The following is an 18,665-nucleotide window of genomic DNA, read 5'->3' on the forward strand; positions in this document are numbered from 1 at the left end:
GTCAAGTCTCTCCTGTACATCTGTGAATGAGGATTTTAAGTATTTCATTTTTTAAAAAAACATTACTTGATTGGTTTTGTCTCCCAGGCTAAAAAAATTTTTTTGAATCTTAATTCTGTAATCTGTATAATTAGCCATTCCTCCCGGACTTCTGTCATTTGCTTATTTGGTAGGCCTGCTTCCAAATCTTCATCCATGTCATCCAAGAGAATATAACTAAAACTAGAGGCCTGTGGCATGTCACTAGAGACAACCTGCAGATTGGTGCTGTCATTAGTCATGCGACTTGGAACCTGGGTGGTGTCTCATTAATGATGATTCTGCCCCAAAGTATTATCCTTCCACTCACATTTACTATCTGATCCATGAAATAATATTGGGAAATTTTGTCAAATACTTTGTGGTAATCAAGACAGCCCATGGTTATAGCATTCCTGATTTCCAACCTAATCCATCCCACACCCCCAATAAATCTAGTTAGGTTAAGCCTTAAACTTTAAGGGAACTTGCTCTTAGAGAGCCAATGTTCCAATGTTAGTGATGATCACATTCTCTTATAAGAGCTCACCCATTTGTTTAGTGTCAGTTCTGTAATGGATTATTCACGTCCAGAATCCAACCTGTTTGGAAATTGGGATAAAACACGCCCCTCTGCTCTTCTAGCACCTCTCTCCTTTCCATGATTCCTCAGCGATTTCCAACAGCAGCTCTGAGACCTTGTATGTAAATTCTTGTTGCCCTGGAGGAGGGTTTTTCTGAACCTGGAGAGATTTGAGCTCACTGAAGTGGTAAACAGTCATCAACACTTCTGCCCACTACATCGGGCAGCGGTCCCCTCTCATCCTGTTTTTTGCCCCCTCCACTTTGAGATCCTTCCCCTCTCCATACTAAGCAGAAACAAATAGTCTCTGAGCTATTCTGGCATCTCACTGTCAACTTGCGAACTCTCTCGCCTGCTTTAAGCAATAGGCTAATTCCATCCTTGTTCTTCTTGCTCTGAAAAATAGAAATTAACGCAATAGCACATCCCTGTATTCTTAAGTGCTTTTTGTCGCTCTCAGCTCCTTCTGTGCTTTGACCTCTGCTGAGACTTTTCTGCTTGACTCCTGCAGTTAAGTGTGCAAGCTTTATCCTAGACCAGGCATGCCTGCTGCTGCAGGCACTTTTCTATTTGCATGCTTGTCCTGATGCCCCTTTGTTTCTCCAGGGCCTGGCACATGTGCCTTGCACTGAGGAAGTATTAAGTGTTCAATAAATATTCATAGAGGTATGGATTTTCAAAAGGTAAACTTTGAAAGCTAATTAAGAATTGATTTAACTGTGTTGCATGGCCTCAGGAGACCCCTGAGAAGGGGAGAAGATCTGGAAAATTATCTAGGAAGCCCCTATTTGCTGACTGCTAACCCACTGGAGAGGGTCCAGGATGAAAGAGGCATTATTTTTTCCTTTTTTGACCTTTTCTTTCACAACCAAGCAGTAGAAGGCTGCAATTGTGTCATTGTATGCTCGCTTCCCTCCCTTTCTTTTTATGAGTCAATCAAATCATATTTGCTGAGGATTGACTGCATGCAGGGCCCCAGGAGGTCACATAAGCTTTAACCAGCCCAGATACAGTGGCAGTAACATTGTTGACTTCTCTCAGGTTGTGTGCAAGGCTTCCAGAGATTTTGCTCAGACATTTTTTTTTTCTTTTGTGTTTCTTTTTTTTGGCATATATATATATATATGCCAAAAGAATAGTCAGTTTACAATGTTGTCAGTTTGAAGAATAGTCAGTTTACAATGTTGTGTCAATTTCTGTTGTACAGCCTAATGCTTCATACATGAACATACATATATTCGTTTTCATATTCTTTTTCACCATAAGTTACAAGATATTGAATATAGTTCCCTGTGTGCTCACATATTTTTAAATGTAACATCTCCTACCCCAGCTCCAACCAGAAACAAAAGCCCCGGGGGACAACCGCCTTGGGTCTCAGCAGCTAACATCTTGCTAGCCAGGTACTGGCAGAGAGAGGCTGTGTCTGGCACAAGACACAGAGCCTCTCCAGGCTATCATCTGTGTAGATTTGACAGACTCTTTGTGTAATGCAGATATATAACAATACTGAGATTGGTGGGAATTGGTGAGAATTTAACAAAATAATGTATGCATATATATATATATATATATATATATATATATATATATACTTCTTTAGTTCATTTATTTATTCATCTACTGTTGCCTTTTTGGTTCTGTGAGCTGAGCCCTCTGTGTAACAGTGTCTACCAGGGACAGCGCCTGCAGCATCGGGGTCAGAGGTGTGAGGGAAGCAGCTGACAAGAACTGGAGGGACTGGGAAACCCGTGCTCCAGGGTGGCATATCCTGAGGGAAGAGGGAGCAGGGGAAGACCCGAACATAAACTTGGCTGTTCTACTGTGGGCTGCCAGCCTGGTCTACTGAGGCTTTGTGTGGGTGGTTATTGGCCACCACTCCTTATCTGGACTGAGTGTGTGCTGTGACTGCTTCTCCTTCTTGAGTGACCTGCGACTGTCACAGGCTCAAAACCATCCTAGGAGACCAAGACTGAGAAATGGGCTGTGCTCTGCACACCACAACATGCCAAGGGGACACCCTTGGAAGGAGGCTTGTGTGTGTATGTTTGTGTGTGTGCATGTCTGTGGTGGGGATGGGCTGGGACTTGAGGAGACGTGATGACCTGTAGTTGCTCCTCTTCCTTCTATCCTCCTGAGAGTCTCTGGGGAAGGAGTCATTCTGGGTTCATCCTCATTTCTCCAGTGGGCTCTGCACAGGGTCTGGTACACAATAGGTGCCCAGAAAAATATTTATTGAATCACTGAAGAGATTAATAAGGGAGAGAAGAATCCATTTCTGACCAGCACTTCCCTTTTGAGGGCAATAAGTTGCTTTTTTGGCCCTGATCTTGTAGTACTGTTAACTGTGGGGCCACCAGGCTGTGTTCGGGTGGCCGCTACGGACACTGGTTTGAGAAGTAGTGACCAGTCTACCATGTCCCTGGTGGGATGATGCTGCAACTACACCTAACAGGACGACTGAGTGATCAGAATCAAATTAGGACTGCCCTTTGTTTTCCTTCCTCTAAGTTAGGAAAACAAAATCAAAAACAAACAACCACCAGGGAAATTTCCCTGTACTCCTCGTTCCAGCCCCCCTCCCTTCATCCATTCTAGTCCCAGACCTGGTAATGGTTTGCATTCTGATTTAAGACCCTGGGATTCTTCTTTGTGAAATAAGGGGGAGAGTGAACGAGTGTGCAGTGTGCATGTACAGATGATGGGTGGTGACAGTGCCAGGCACCAGGGACCCCACCTTCCTCCAGGCTCACAGCTTTATGTTGAGCTCTGAGTCCCCGCGATGCCAGGGTGTCAGTAGCAGCTTCACCCCCATAAGGCAGGTATAACCTAGCCCAGAGACAAGACTAATGTGATGCTTTCCAGGAGGAGATGAGGAACATGACATTCTCTGGATGTATCTGGGGGTATTTCTTTAGCACGGTAAATAATAAAAAATGATTTTGTTATGTGTGGTCTTTGGGGGCTCTGAAGACAAGTTAGTCAGGAAATAGAGTTCCCATCAATTCTGTTCTTTGCAGAGAAACAAAAGAAAAGAATTATTTGTCTGGGAACAGCAGCAATTTATATCACAAACAGCTTAACAGATTAGGATGGGCTTTTCTCATGGGTTCTCAAGGCAGTCTGGTGATGTGACCCTGGCAAGTACTGGTGTCTCAGTTTGACAGGTCAGGACACTGATACCTGAGAGTTACATTGCTCTTGTCCTTACTTTCCCACTCCAAGCCGGTTCTACTGATCCTTGCTCGATGGCCCCTGACTGCCGCTCCTCCTACTGGTCCCTCGATCACAGAAACATGATTCTTGTCTATTGGGGAAGCAAAGCTTTCCGCTACCAAACACAAAGAACCAAAATCAGTTTCAAGATAACCAGGCACTTGCTGTTTTCACTTTTCACCTCTAAATCTCATCTCTCCTTAACTTGCACGAGAGGTAAGGGCACTGGTTCCTGGGTTGTTCTCATATTTGTTTTCTGCTGATTACTGTATCTTACCTACGTGGGGCCAAGGTGTGTATCTTTCTTAGACAGTGAGTTCTTCGAGGGCAAACATTGAGTTGATAAATCTCATTACATACCATTAACAGAGTGTCTTGGGTACTTCAGTGTTTTGCAAAGAGTATCATAATTCAGATATCACAATTGCACATTTTTATATTTCAGTCTGAACAACTATGTGCCTGAAAATTGTGTGAGAACATTTGTGTTGAAAAGGATGTTGTCTAAAACAGCCTTGTGTGAAATCCTTGAAGAAGTCACGATCCCCAGGACTGCTGAATGGATTCCTACTCTGTTAGGCGTTGATTCAGAAAGTTATGATTCATCTTATTTGAATCCAATTGTTTCATCGTTAAAGCTCTAAGAACTTTTCCTAACGAAGCGTTTTAAAGGAATCTAGCTCTATGGCTGGCTTACATTTCAAAAAATCATTTTGAAAAGAAAGTTTGCTTTGTTGATAAAGATTGAGCTAGAAACAACCAAAACACCAAACCACCAGTGCTTTCTCAAAACTTAAATGTAAAGTATAAATAGAGAACAAAACAGGAAATCGTGGTTTGCAAAAAAAAGAGAAATACTTGTAGCTACCCTAAAAAGTGCCTTTCCTTACACTGTAGACTGAGTTCAGAGACCAAGTGATTTGGATCAGTCAGTATGTCACAGGCACTGGCCCGACAAGGGTGCTCCTGTATCCATCCAGTCATCGCATGCTCAGTGAGTTGACTGGATTGCCTTATATCCCCTAAGTTTCCCCTAGGGTTAGTGCCACCTCTTTACTTCCTACAGAGACGTGGAGATGTGTCTTGAAGGGTCAGGGTTCCCTCCTATCCCTCTGTTGCCAGCTTCCAGCATGCTACCCGGAGCTGGCTCCAGGAGGCAGCTGTAGGGATTTGTGCTAAGAGCCCTGGGATGGAATCTGAGTTCTGCCCACTAATGGGTGATTTCATGCAATATTTCTGTGCCTCAGCTCCTCACCTGTGAATCCAAGGACAGTAATACTTAGCTCACAGAGTCATGAAAATTAATAGAGATGAAGGAGGTGAAGGCCCTGGCAGCATGTGGTGCACTGTGTCTTGCTGGGGAGGCCTTGTTGTAGGAAAGTGGCTGTCATAGGGTGGAGTTCTGAGCCTGGTGGTAGAAAGTGTCTTGAGCTGATCCTACTGCTTCAGTGCTGGGGAGGGGAGGGAGTCCTGGAAGAGGGGCTAGGTTGAGATCATTCATCCATCATTTATTCAGTAAATATTTGTTAAGTCCCTAGGTTGGGCCAGATGCTAAATTAGGTGGGATACTTGTCTATCAAGACATAGTGCCTCCTTCAAAGAGCTCAAATGTACTGGGAGAGACAGACAAGCATACAAACAAATGGAATGACATGTTGGAGGTGCTGTGGTGGAAGTTGTTCAGTCACAGCCACAGAGGAAGATGTAGAACAGAAACATTCTATCCAGGCAGGGTTGTTGGGAAGGAGCCTCTGGAAAGCCACCTTCTTGAGGAACACAAGTCTTTGAAGGTGATTCCTTTTCATCCAGCCCAGGGAAAAGGCCTCACATTTCAGGCAGAAGCTGATAGCTTTTGGAGAAATGATAGATCTCTCTCTTGAAAAGCTGAGCAGGGGTCCAGTAACATCACTCCTCTGACTCTGGCCTTAGAGAAAACTGTAAGTGAGGGCACCTCCCTCGAGGCTTTTGAGGAGACCTGCTGTGATTCCCTCACTCACCTTGAGTTCTCCTACCTTTCCATCAGACCGGGAGCAGGTCAGTTTCACCATTATGTTCAAGCCCATGAAAGCCACAGGGAATGAGCTAGGAGTAGGTAATGGGGCAACTCTAGGGGCTGCCTCAGGGGACCCCTCCAGCTTGGAAGTCCTCTCAGGTCAGTAGCAAAGGGGAAGGTGCCCAGGATCCCTCAGGGAGTGCTAGCTGCAAGGACCTGAGGTGGGTGGGGAGCGGGACTGGCAGGCCCCGAATGCTGACTTCCCCTTAGCTGTTACGTGGCCCCCAGTATCTCGGCCCCACAGACCTCTTCTCTCTGCGCGTCATGGGCCCTTTGGTCCTCATTCTTAGGATTCAAGTTGTTGTCCTGCCATTTCACTACAAATATCTCTTCTCTCCTCCTCAGTGATTAGCTTCTCGAAGGCAGGAGAGGAGTGTGCGGGCTGGCTCGGTCAGGGCACCCCAGGAACTTGGCATATCTCCACAGAGACCACCAGGCAAGGCTTGGCCAAGCTGATGTTAGTCTTGGCAGAAGCCCTGCGATCCTCTCAGACCAGAAGCACGTGAGAGGCCTGCAAGGAGTTGCTGCCTCCCTCTTGGCCCAGAGGCTGCTGTGGGACAGCCTCTCACTGCCTCCTGGGTGCTGAGCAGCTTTGAGGCCTGGCTCTGCATTTGGGTTCAGCTGCTGCCTCTGAAACTACATCTTGCTGCTCGGTGGCTCCTGAGCAGCCAGGTGCAGCCATCCCGCCCCTTGCTTGTGTGTTGTCCTGTGGGGCAAGGGACATGGGGGCCCAGTGCTCTTCTTTCTGATGTTTCTTGGAAGAAACTGTTTGGATTGAACAAAGGCTTATTGTCCCCCAGCTGCCTGAATCTGTCCACTTTGCTCCCCAGAAAGCTTAGAGATCTAAACCTGCACAGGTGAGGGGGGCAGAGGCCCAGAGAGGTTAAGTGACCGGTCTCTATTTCTCTTCTGCTTAGGAGCAGGGCCAGAACTGGGTGTTCCCCCACTTAGAGGTACATATTCTCTGCTGTTGCTTCATGCATCTTTCCTCCTTCCCCTTAAGTATATGAATTTTGGCTCTCTATCACCCTGGCTGCTGCACCCTTACTGGATGCAGGGAAGGTTCTAGTTTTAGGGAGGGAGGGGCTTTTGTAAGTTCAGCCAAGGGTGGAATGGATGTGACAGGCTTTAGAATTTTCCCTCACAGCTGACGACAGCCTGTTACCAGAGGCAGGAAGCCCCTGCATCTACCCAGTAGCAAAGTGGGGAGTTCTGGCTGTGGAGAAGGAGACATGTGTGTCTTGGAGTCTCCATATACTTACTAGGCATGTCTAGAAGCTTCATCTCTAGGGGTTGAGGGTATAAGTCTACACATTAAAACTCCCCTAAAGACATTTAAATTATTCATCATCTTTAAACATTCTGTTGAACCCACTTTCTACCTGGTTATTTTGTGGGACAACTGGGGCTGACCAGTCCTTTCATTCCTAGGTCAATTTCTATTTTTCCGGAAGAAATTGGCTTATTTATAATACCTTAGTGCTCACTCCTGTGTACGTAAACATGGAAAGACAAGGGCATATCAGTATGCAACTAATGGAACAAAATACCTGTAGATAAGCCCTCGCATACTTATTAAAATCAACAAAAATAACTTATACTTTATTCTTTTCTCCCTTCTATTGTATTAAAACAATTACTTCTAGAGTTTGGTGCACCTTAGCTTAGTCTCCTGAGTATCATGAAGAACCTTTCACAGACAATTATTTCAATTCACTATCTTACCATTGTTGTTATTATTACAATTGCTGATTCATAAATTGTTACAGCTTGCTTCTTTGTCCTCTTAACACCACCCCTGATACTCTTAAAGTCATCCTTGTCTGGTAATAATAAAATGTTCCACGCTGATTTTGACCTTTCTCTCTCCCCAAGATATAGAATCAGCTGAGGAGTTTTGGTTTCATTTCAAGTGGAAAATAGTATCAGAGAGCAAAAAGTGAGTGCTAGGAGTGAGTCCATGTGAGTGTTGGTTTTGGCTTCTGTTGGCCCAATTTTTGTGACAGAATTGGAGAAAAATGTATATTAAGGGAATTACTTTTCTCCATTCAACTGATTATGTTGCTGTCCCTCTTCTCATGGTATGAAGCTTTCATTGACCATCAAAGTGTTCTATTAAGTTGATCTATTTCTATCCAAAATTAAAACATATGAGAGCATAGCTGTGGGCCCTTAGCCTAAGGGAGATGGCAGACTCCATGGCAAATGGTCTTGCCACAAGTGCCAGGTGCACTCTGTAGGGGCAACATTGCACCAGGTGCTCTGAAGAGCAGAATGACAGATGAAAGAAACATGGCCCCTGGCTTCCAGGAATGTACAGAAATCATTCATGTGCCTGAAACAATGAGAAAACCATATGAATAATCATTTAATCAGTGCCCACAGCAACTGGTGGTGCAGGTGGGGAAGGAGTTGAGAGAAGGGAGAGAGAAGCACATGGAGAAGGAAAGATCTCTGAAGAAGGAGGGCTTGGACCACCTTGGAGAGTGGTTGAATTAGTGAGATGCCAAGGCACATCCTTATTGCTGGAAACCACCTCACATACAGACTTAAGCAGCCTGAGGAGCCATGGGTTTTAGGGTGTGTACAAGGCTGCTAGCAAGAGAATGACACTAGAGACTGGTTTATGGTGAATTCAACACAGTACCCCAGAACAAGAGAAAGTAGGATTCCAGTTGTACTTTTAAAATAACAGCGAGAAAGAGCGTTACACCAAGGTCAGGAACCCATCCCATGCAGTTAATAGAAGGAAAAGATCTCAAGTCCATTAGATGGCTAGAGATCCTTGTAACTGCCTCCTCTCAGTACTTTTAGAAACAACAGAAAGCCAACGGTCCTGCTTCCAGTCTGTCTGGCCCAACACTTCTCCATGTACCGCCAAACATCCCTGCACGAACCTGCTTTATTGCCAGCTCTGGGCATTTAGCTTGCTCCACTTGGGTAAATCCTAGTTCTGATGTCACATTTTTGTGCTTCTCCTGCCTCCACTCTTTCTAACCCTGTTAAAGAACCGATTTCTTTCCTTCTTGGTGTTCTCATAGCATTTCATAGGAAGCCTTTGTTACACCATCTATCTCATGTATTATTATTGCCTCCTTATTTGTCTGCTTCTCCATAGTGAATATCTTAGGAGATGTGTCTTGTTTATTCTCCTCTTCTGTAACCCAAGTGCCTATGCACAATACCTGGCATTCACTGCATATTCAACAGATGCTTATTGGATGAATTAATACATGAAAGAGTGAATGAATGAGTGGATACATGAACACATGCCTCAGGATTGAATTAGGTGACTCAATGGCCCCATGGAATTGGTGTATGCTTTGAATTTGATAATTCCTTGTTCTTTACCTTGATGAAGCACCGTTAGCCAGGACCTTGATTTATATGTATTAGATTTGCAAGACTAAAAGGTAAACTGTCATCCCCAAATTCATAGACCAGATCTTAGTTTCTCTTGGTTTCAGCTGTAATATTTCTAGCCAAGCCTTGTTTTGTTAAGAAGAGAGAGACTTAGTAAACCAGTGGCTAATCACTTGGTTTAATATGTTGTCAGGATATGACAACTGCTTAAAGGTTATACCTTGGAGATTTAGAGACTTGAATGTTAAGTTGTTCTAGGGACAGACTGTTTTAATGTTTACTAAAGCTCTGCTCCAACACAGCTTCCAAATCTGGATGAACTGAGACAGTCTGTATTCAATGAAGTTCACAACTGAAGGCAGAGAAACTCAGAGGGATCATATATACCTCAGGATTTTGACAGTTTTCAAATGATTTATATAGTTGGTTGTATCACATTCTGTGTCCATGGCGCAGATGTCTTTAGACAGCATTTGAGGTCTTTAAAGGTTTTTAGAGATGGGTGGAAATCTTTGTGGGAAGGGCAATAACCTACAGGTCCCAACCTACAGGTGCCAACAGGTCCCTTGGTGGAAGGGCCTGAGAGAGGTGGTATCAAGGAGGGTGAGGGCGGTAAGCTGGTTCTCTCAAGTCCCAGAGAAACACCCTTGTCCACCATCTGTTTATGGGCATTCTTCTTGGCTCTGAAACAACCTTCTCTGTTATTTTTGATGACAAAGTCTTTTTGCCTTTTTGTTAACAATTTATTTAAGATGTTAAAGCAGTGAAGTTCTGTGGCTTAGAAGCTAAAACCATTAGAAAACAAGAAAACAAAAGACCATCTAAAGAAGCACAAATTTCCAGTAGAAACTTCCAGAGAATGAGAATTATTCACTCATGATTTATTTTTCCATTTATACTGTTTTTTTACCTATGTTTTAAAAAAATTCAAACAATGCAAAAAGTACAAAGAAGAAAGCAAAAACATCTTTCAGTATTTTTCTGCCCAGAGATAACTACTATTGACATTTTTGATAGTTACCTTTCCTAGACCTCTTTCTATGCCTAAACACATGCAGATTTATCTATATCTGTATGTGTAAAAAAGATATGAATAGAATCACAGTATAAATGCTATTTTGCAATCTTTATATATGCACGTATAAATGTATATACACACAAGTTACAAAATATTCCATTTTACGAATGTGAAATAATTTGCTAAACTGAAGTTGTTTTAGAAGGCATTTTGATTGCTTTCAGTATTTTACTATTATAAACAATGTTTGAAGAATATCCTTGGCCATATATCTTTATGTTCTTCGCAGATTATCTTCTTAGGATAAATCCTTAGGAGTTAGATTAGGAAGTGTGCACTTATAAAGTTTGTGAGTGATTTTCAAACTGTCCTCCAGAAAAGTTAGCCAATTTCTACCTCTACCACCAGTAAATGGGAATTTCCTCTGCCTCCTCCCCAGCGTGAAGGATTGTCAGGGTTATTCATGTTTATCAATCTGATAAAATTGAGAAATGATATCTCAATTTACTTTTTGAGAGGTTACCAATGCAGTTTAGGATCTTTTTTTGAAATCACTGATCATTTATTTCTCGCTCTTTCTTCCTCTTCTCCCTCCCTTCCTTCCACTCTCTCTTCTTTCCTTCCTCCCTCTCTTCTTTCCTTCCTTCCTTCCTTTTCTTTTCTTCTTTCCTTTTGCAACCGTCCCTGCCACCCTCCCCACCTGTTTTGTGAATTCTGTGTCCTTTGCCCATTTTTCTATTGGAGTGTTCATATTTATTTTAATAATTTTAAGGAGTTTTTGTATTAACTTTTTGTTTGTTCCATATACAGCAAATAGTTTCCTCAGATTTTTATTTATTTTCAACCTTTGTAAACGGTCTATTTATTCTGACTAAATGCTTATAGATTTTTTTCCCTTTTCCCTTGAGTATTTAATTTTCCTTAGGATATTTTTGTTGTTTATTCTTAAAGAAATTTTCTTGTGACTCAGAGAGGCGTTTCATAGATGATGACAGCCTCTTAATGTATCTTTGAATATTTTCCCTTGCTATTAGTTTTGACCTTTTCTTTAAACATTTGATAAATTGTGATTATGTATCATCCATGGTTATGTTTTCCTTAAAAACCATCTATTTTGTTTCCACTGCATTTCAAGATTGGGGCCTTTCTTTATTTTCAGTATTGATCATTGCTATTTTTACTTTTCTAAAATTCATGTCTTAGTTTTGGAAGGGGAGAATTTGGAGACCCTGCACTTTTGCCACCATCTTTTCTAACGTGTCTGGATCTGTTATTGAAAGAACCATTTTGTAAATGCTTTCCCCCAACTCTTTAAAATTATTCCAAGAAGATATTTTGAGACTCCCCAATGGTTAAAATAACCTATTTAATTTTTAAAAGCTTTCTGTCCCCATTACTTAAAGTTGGATTTATTTGTAACAAGAAATTGAAGAATAGCATCTTCCTGATTGATGGATGAAAATGTAATCGCTCAGGTGTGGTGAACTGAGGAGACTGTGAGAAGACTTTCTATCTCCAAGTATCTTCCCAACCACCGTGGTACTTAGTATTCCACTAAAAATACTCCACTGTTTCTCCATGAGCAGGAAGTTCATTGATAGGGTGTAGTTACCTGGAAAAGTCCTTCATACTCCTGAGATGGAAGTGCTTCTATAGAAGGAAGTGGAAGATAGCACAAGTCCTGGTTTTTCCTCCCACTTGGGAGAGGGAAGTAGAACAAAAGATCTGGTTTAAAAGATGACATTTTCCTAGGAAATTATTTTTGACATATTGAGAAACTTGAGGATATTTAAGTGTAATTTTGAGTGATACAAATTCTTAGGGTAATGTGCTAACTAGTTTATTACCCTTCCTTTACTCTTCAAAACCTATTCAACAAGAAGGGCTTTGTGAGGGAGTATGTCATTTAGCAGAGTATCCCAATGCACCAGGGAAGGGGTGCAGCTAAGTGACCCTTCCAGGACTCCCATTTCCACAAGAGGAAAGAGATTCAATGCCTTCTCTGATTGTGGGTTTTCTGTTGTTGACTTTTGATCTTGATGTTAGTGAATACATTGCTAATCTCCTCACTAGAATCAAGTAGAAAGGAAGAAAAACATGTCCTAGACTAGGAAAAATTCCTGTTTCCAAAGTCCAAAGGTAAAGTAATAATGAAAAAGCAGAAACTTGATCATGATAGTTCAAAATGGGACTCATATAAAGCTTCACATTGCAAAAATCTTATTAAATAAACATTTGTGGTTTTTCAATGTTTTTAAAAGCATCTCTTTTGAAAACAAATATTTGGGTATTTGTTGGCACTATGCAGTTGAAACACTAAATCTAGAAATTGATGTCCTTTGTTTACCTGTTTGTCTACATACGAGTTTATCTGCATTGATCATGACTCCTTGACATCAGAATGTCTTTAATTGTATCACATATCATTATTTCATGTACCACTAAGAAAGAAAAAAAATGCTCTTTGTGGAATTCTGACATGTTTGCAGTTCTTTATGGTATATCGTTATTCAAAGATGTTAATGTATGAAAAAATATCCATCTTAGAATCAATGAGATATAGTATTTTTTTAAACTGACAAAAACAGGGAAGATTGGTGTCCTCAACAGCTCATCCAGCTATCTGAAATAGTTAACAATGCAGTCAATAAATACACTTATGTTTTAAAGCAATATTTACTAGATATTATATTTCCAAGAACAATCAAGATGATTGATAAAGTACCTTAACATTTAGAGAATTAACAAAGTGATCTCTATAGATGATACCCCAAATTTCCCCTGTCATATTTTAAAGAATTTCCACTATTTGATATTTTCCTTCCTGTGCAAAGCAATGTGGTCCCTGCAGTGCTATCCAGACCAGGGTATGGGGATTGCTTCCATCATCTCTCCCATCTCTTTCTGCAGCCTTTTTAGCAAGAGCCTCTCATTTCCACTGTTAGATATGCCCAGAAGTGAATTTTATCACCTAACATTACCTCTGAATAAAAGTCTAAAGTTCTGTCCCACTTGTCACATTTCTGAACATTCCAGGAAATCTGGTCATTAAGCTCATGATACAGCTGTGTTCTCTGGGTTGGAGTTGATCAACTATCTCTTGCTGCAGGGTTTAACCAATTCTACCTGAGAAGCTTATTCTCAGTATTCTTATTGCTAAGAATATTATAGTTCTTGGGGGAAAGGATTTATACATGGTGAACAATTACCCATAGCCCTCCCATTTTTGCCATTGGTGGCATTTTAGCACATTTCTTTCCACTTTTTCACCACATTAATTTTTGCATAGATGAGATAACTTTTATGTGAAATTTGTGTGATGCTTTTTCACTCAACATCATATCATTAAAAAGAGTATTTTTAAAGGCTTTTTACTAGTTGATTGTTTTATTCTGTAGGTGTATTTGCAGTTCCCCTATTGCTTGTTATTGGGCTGTATCCATTTAGTTTTGCAGTTCTGAATTGTGTCAAAATTAGCATCTTTGTAAGCAAATCTCTGTCCACATTTTGATTGAGGGATGTAATCAACTTTAATACAATGGATTTGTGCTGTTAAATTTCTTTCATGGGGAAAAAAGGTCGTAACAATTTGTTACCCAACCAAAGGGATAGGTGTTAGAAAATGGTTATGTTTATTTAATACTGTTATTGCTTCAGTTCACAGTTGAACTAACTGGGAAACTGAGACACAGGTAGATAAAGTTGTCTCATTGCTGGTACACTGTCAGTTGTGCTTGTTGCTGGGAATCTATTGTCCTCTCCACCTAGCTAGTATCTTCCCTACCTCACTATAGTCCCATGGAAATTCACTATCCTTGAAATTATACCAGGAGCCAGACTTTAAAAGTCCTGGTGCCTGGCTTTCTTGTATTTGGTCTTCCCCTCCTGTAAGGGGTAGTTATGGCCAAAATCACCAAACTGGATCCATGTTTGCCTTGCAAACCAAACAAACACTTCTGTTTTTGTTTTGCTTTGTGTCTGGACTAATTCTTAGCACCTCTTCTGCCTGTGAGCGATCTGTCACTTCCTTCTGTAAGACTGGCACCAGCAGACATGCAGTCTCAGAGGATCCCGGGGAGAAAGAGAGGCCGACCCCCACTTCACTCAACACCTATGAAGATGGCAGTTCATAACCTTTATTCTGCTTCAGCTGGTTCTTTACCAGCAGTGAAGATCCCAAAGAAAAGAGGGCGGAAACCCGGGTACAAGGTACGGCTCCATCATCTCCTTTCTCCAGAGTGGGATTGGGCTGGGGCATGGTGCTTGGGCAGAACTCCAATGCAAAATGTGATGAGAGGTTGGAAGCAGGGTAAAGACAGGATGAGAAATAAGTTTCTCTCAGTGAAGCATGTGACAGACGAGGCTTCATTGTAGCAACACGGTGCACAATGCATGCTGTCGCTGTTGTGTGCATTTTTACAAGTGGAGAAAGCAAATTACACCAGATGGGGAAAGCTGTAAGGCGAACAGATTTTAGGGTCATAGCTAAACACACATTATTAAACCTCGCATCTCAATTAGCGTTTCAGACACTGAGCTTTCCCCTGACTGTTCTTACGAGGGCGGCTCTTGAAGTCACTTTCCAGAACTCATTTGTCATTAATTTTAGTAGAAGCAGATGATGTTCCTGAGACATTTAAATTAATAATGAGAGCAAGCTAGTGGCAAAGGACGTGAAGAGTTTTCCCCAAACGGAGCCTCAACAAGGGGACTCATCATTCAGGGTGTTAATTCATAGTTTCCTGCTTACAAAAGGCACTGACGTCAAATTTGGCTGCAACCAGGCATATCAGGCAAAATAAAAATCCCGTTACTCTTTCAAGAATTAATGACTTGGCAAGGCTGCGGGGTGGAGAATAAAACCTCTGATGGAACTGAAATCACATAAAGCAACCCAAACCCGAGGGAAAGCTTCTCCTCTAAGATGTTTTTGAAGAGTCTGCTAGAGAAGAAAGACCATTGAGTTGTTTTCCACGAGCCTTTCGGGCATTAGAAAATGAGCTTCAGAAGTTTTCCTTCATTTATTTTTCTGGAAATAAAGAGCTTATGTTTCCATCTTGAGATCTGAATCTCAAACCAAAATGCAAATTGGCAATTAACTCCCATATATTTAGGAAAATGTATGGAAATTATTTCAGGTCAGCAGAAAGACAAAGCTTCCGGAAGAAATGGTAATGAATTCATCCTCTATCCCTTTGGTTCTCCACAGTTCTTCCAACTGCTGGAAAATAGACACAGTAGGTGGGGGGAAGGTGAGTCAAAGTTATTTGAGGGTCATTGGTTTTAGTAAAAGAAGCTTTTACTCAGCCATCTCTTGAAGTAAAGTCTTCTGTCACTGGTTATTTTTCTAACAAAGAGAGCTTCCTGTTTCTCATGGGCACACCGGCTTCAGAATTGTGTCTCCCGGAGCTGGCCCAGGGCAGGTCTCCCTGCTCGGCTACCTGTGTGGTTGCTGGGGTCTGGGAATTGCATCTGGAAGTCTGGAGCAGGACAGCCCTTCTGTTTATAGAGCCAGGGAGCAAATCCAGGATCTGAAGAAACACACTAAAAACTTCTCTCTCCTATTTGGCCTTTCTCCTGCTCCCCTGGGAGCTGTGACCCAAGAATGAAAATTACCGACAGACACAGCATTTCTGGGGCCAGGAAAAATGGAAATTCACTCCATGGAATGAACCCAGCTTTGCAATTTTCCTGTCTCCTGAAAAGGGCAATTTTCAATGCTCCTAACACTTAGAGGCAGCTCAGGGCAGGAAGAAATATTTGGGGACAGTTAGCCGACATATGGGTCCTACACGTGGCAAGTGGGGCTCATTCCCATGCCTCAGAGTCTTTTTTCTGGGGACAACAGGCCACAGCTCTTCCTTCAGTCCACCTCCCATATATTTGGGGAAATGTGTGGGAATTATTTCAGGCCAGCAGCTCCCAGATAGCTCCCCAAGCCATGGGCTTTGTGTTTGAGAAGAATGGCTCTAAACCAGGTGCCAGTCTGCATGAAGCTCCGACCCATTCATGGTGGTGACAGGAGAAAATGTCTGAAAGGACCTATAAAGCTAAAATGATTCCACTTTAAGGATCACCCTTTATTATAAAATGTCTGCTTCCTATTATTTTGGTGTTAAAGTTTATTTTATAAAGTGTTATGTGTTGTGAGGGTTTGGTAATTTTTTAAAAATGTCCTTACTTGGCAAAATAAAGTTAGCAACCTATTAAGTCTGTCTAGTTGTATTTTGACAATTTCTTAGACCCCCAAAGCCCCATTTTACCATTAACAGAAGGGTTTTAATTGTGGAGAAACCAACAAGGAAACTGTACAGTTTCATTCCATTTACCAAATGGCCACTCATTTGGCAATTTTAACTATCTGGGACAAAGATGTTTAAAAAAAAAATCCTGAGCAAGCAAAATAAGATATTACTTGCTCTACCCTTAAAGATCTTGTATTTTATTAGTAAGAAAATGCTTCCAAGCCCTCCCTTGAGTCTATTTACCTTTATTGTAGACACATTTCTTACAAGCTTGATTATCGCAGCTTAATAGCCTTTGATTTGAAGAGGAAGATATTTGGGGGAGAAGACTGCACACACAGCTGGATACTGAAAGTATAATTATATGATATTACATTAATAATATAGAACAATAAGATACACAATAATATTATCAATGTTATAAAATAATAAATAACAATATAACTTTTTTATACCAAAACATTATTATCATACATTTATGTTAACAATATTATCATAATAAAATTGTAGGTGTTGAGACTTTGGCAGCTCTTCCCCAGGAGATTCTGAGGATTCCTGGCTGTGCCGATTATGTCACAGGTTTGTGCTGGGTGACATTTGTCACTTCTTGCTTGGTGCTGTCCCAAGCTGCTCTGTCAGTCACCTCTGTGCCCCTGCACATGTGGACTCTCTGGTCCAAGTATGGGCACAAACCTCTCCCTTTAAGACCTAAGTGCAGCTAACACAGGCTGTGACATTTAACCCCTTCTCTGAGTCTTGAGAGTAGCACGAACAAATTACAGGTGGAACAGGAAGAGCTTAATTGGCAGTCAGATGTCAGCGCTCCAGAGTTCTTGGGTCATTCCTCCTCCCAGGGCCCATCTGGCCATGTCTCTTAGCCCTGCCTGCAGCCACTTTGCTGGGGCATGCTCACTGCTGTGAGAGCATCATTTTATGGCCTTACTGCCCACTTCTCACCCCAGTCAAAGGAAGCAAAAACCTCTTAACATCATGTTTTCTCTGAAGAGCCATACTCTGCCACTAGAACAACCTTCTTCATTATCAAACAGAACATTTACATCTCAGTTTGAGGCACCTGCTGTTGATTTAGGTCCTTGGTTCAGAGGCTCCCCAAAGTCATCAGGTAGATTTTCCTTACGTTTCATGACTAGAGAGACCACTGAGGTCTTTTTTAAAGAGATAGAGAGGGTCTGCGCTAAGGACAAACCCTAGCTGCCATTCTGTAGACACAGCTGATTATAATGGCTCCAAATGGTGGGATTTTCAGCTTCTGTGTCCTTATGATTTAAGCAGGAAGGAAAAAGTGCTGGGTTTTTAAGATAGCCATTTGTCCCCAACAGACAACAATAATAATTAATACTAATAGTAATAATAGTTATAAGTAGCACCTATTAGCACTTCTACATTTGAGGCTCTGGGCCTGAGTATTTTATATATTTTTTCTTATTTGATCCTTGATAGTTAGTCATGAATTAACCAAATCCCATGGCCTGTAGGGCCAGCAGTCCTCTACAACTTTACCTTATTTTTCAGAATAGTAATTATGATTCAAAAAATGAGTAGATTATTTTCTGTCTGCTTCATTTAATGAGCTAAGAGAAGTGTAAATGTTCTGGAAAGAATATCATTCCTGAAATATTAAAAACAAATGGTTAAAATGTTCTAAAATGTTAGTAATTGTTATCATTCAGCATATAAATTCAGTTGCTATAACAAAGGCCAAATAACATGGCTTTAAAAAGATAGAAACTAATTTCTCTCTCATGTTACTCATGATTCAATGGCTACGTGATGTTGAGGACCCAGGCTCCTTCTATATTGTTGCTCTGCTATCTTAACGTGAAGTCTCTACCTCATGCTCTAAAATGGTTCCTCCAGTTCCCACGATCTTACCAGTCCAGCCTGCAGAATGGGGACAGAGGAGGTGGAAGGCACGCCATTCCCTGTAAGGGTGAAACCTCCAAAGTTGCACACACACTTACATTTGCAGCTCACTGGTCAGAACTGAGTCACTTGGCCACACTTAGCTCCACAGGAGGCAGGAAAATATAGTGCTGGGTGACCAGATGATGAGCTAAAATTCAGGAATTCTATTAATAAAGGAAGAAGAGAGCATGGATATTTGGGAAAAACCAGCAACCTCTGCTAAGTATTTAAAGGACAGCCTTC

The 18,665-nt window shown here is 41.6% G+C and overlaps 1 protein-coding gene across 5 annotated transcripts in view; it reads left to right on the forward strand.

The window, feature by feature from the left end:
- SCML4 (Scm polycomb group protein like 4) overlaps nt 1-18,665 on the forward strand; it is a 127,633-nt gene that overhangs the window by 50,031 nt on the left and 58,937 nt on the right. For 2 of the 5 annotated variants that reach the window (XM_074368549.1, XM_010965381.3), the window contains one exon: nt 14,246-14,460. The exons of the other annotated variants lie outside the window; for them this stretch is intronic. In XM_074368549.1, coding sequence (XP_074224650.1) covers nt 14,305-14,460 — 156 coding nt within the window. In that variant the 5' untranslated portion in view covers nt 14,246-14,304. The remainder of the gene's footprint in view (nt 1-14,245; nt 14,461-18,665) is intronic. 5 annotated transcript variants of the gene reach the window in all.

Source organism: Camelus bactrianus, chromosome 8 (assembly GCF_048773025.1).
Source record: "Camelus bactrianus isolate YW-2024 breed Bactrian camel chromosome 8, ASM4877302v1, whole genome shotgun sequence".
In the NCBI taxonomy this organism is placed as follows: domain Eukaryota; kingdom Metazoa; phylum Chordata; class Mammalia; order Artiodactyla; family Camelidae; genus Camelus; species Camelus bactrianus.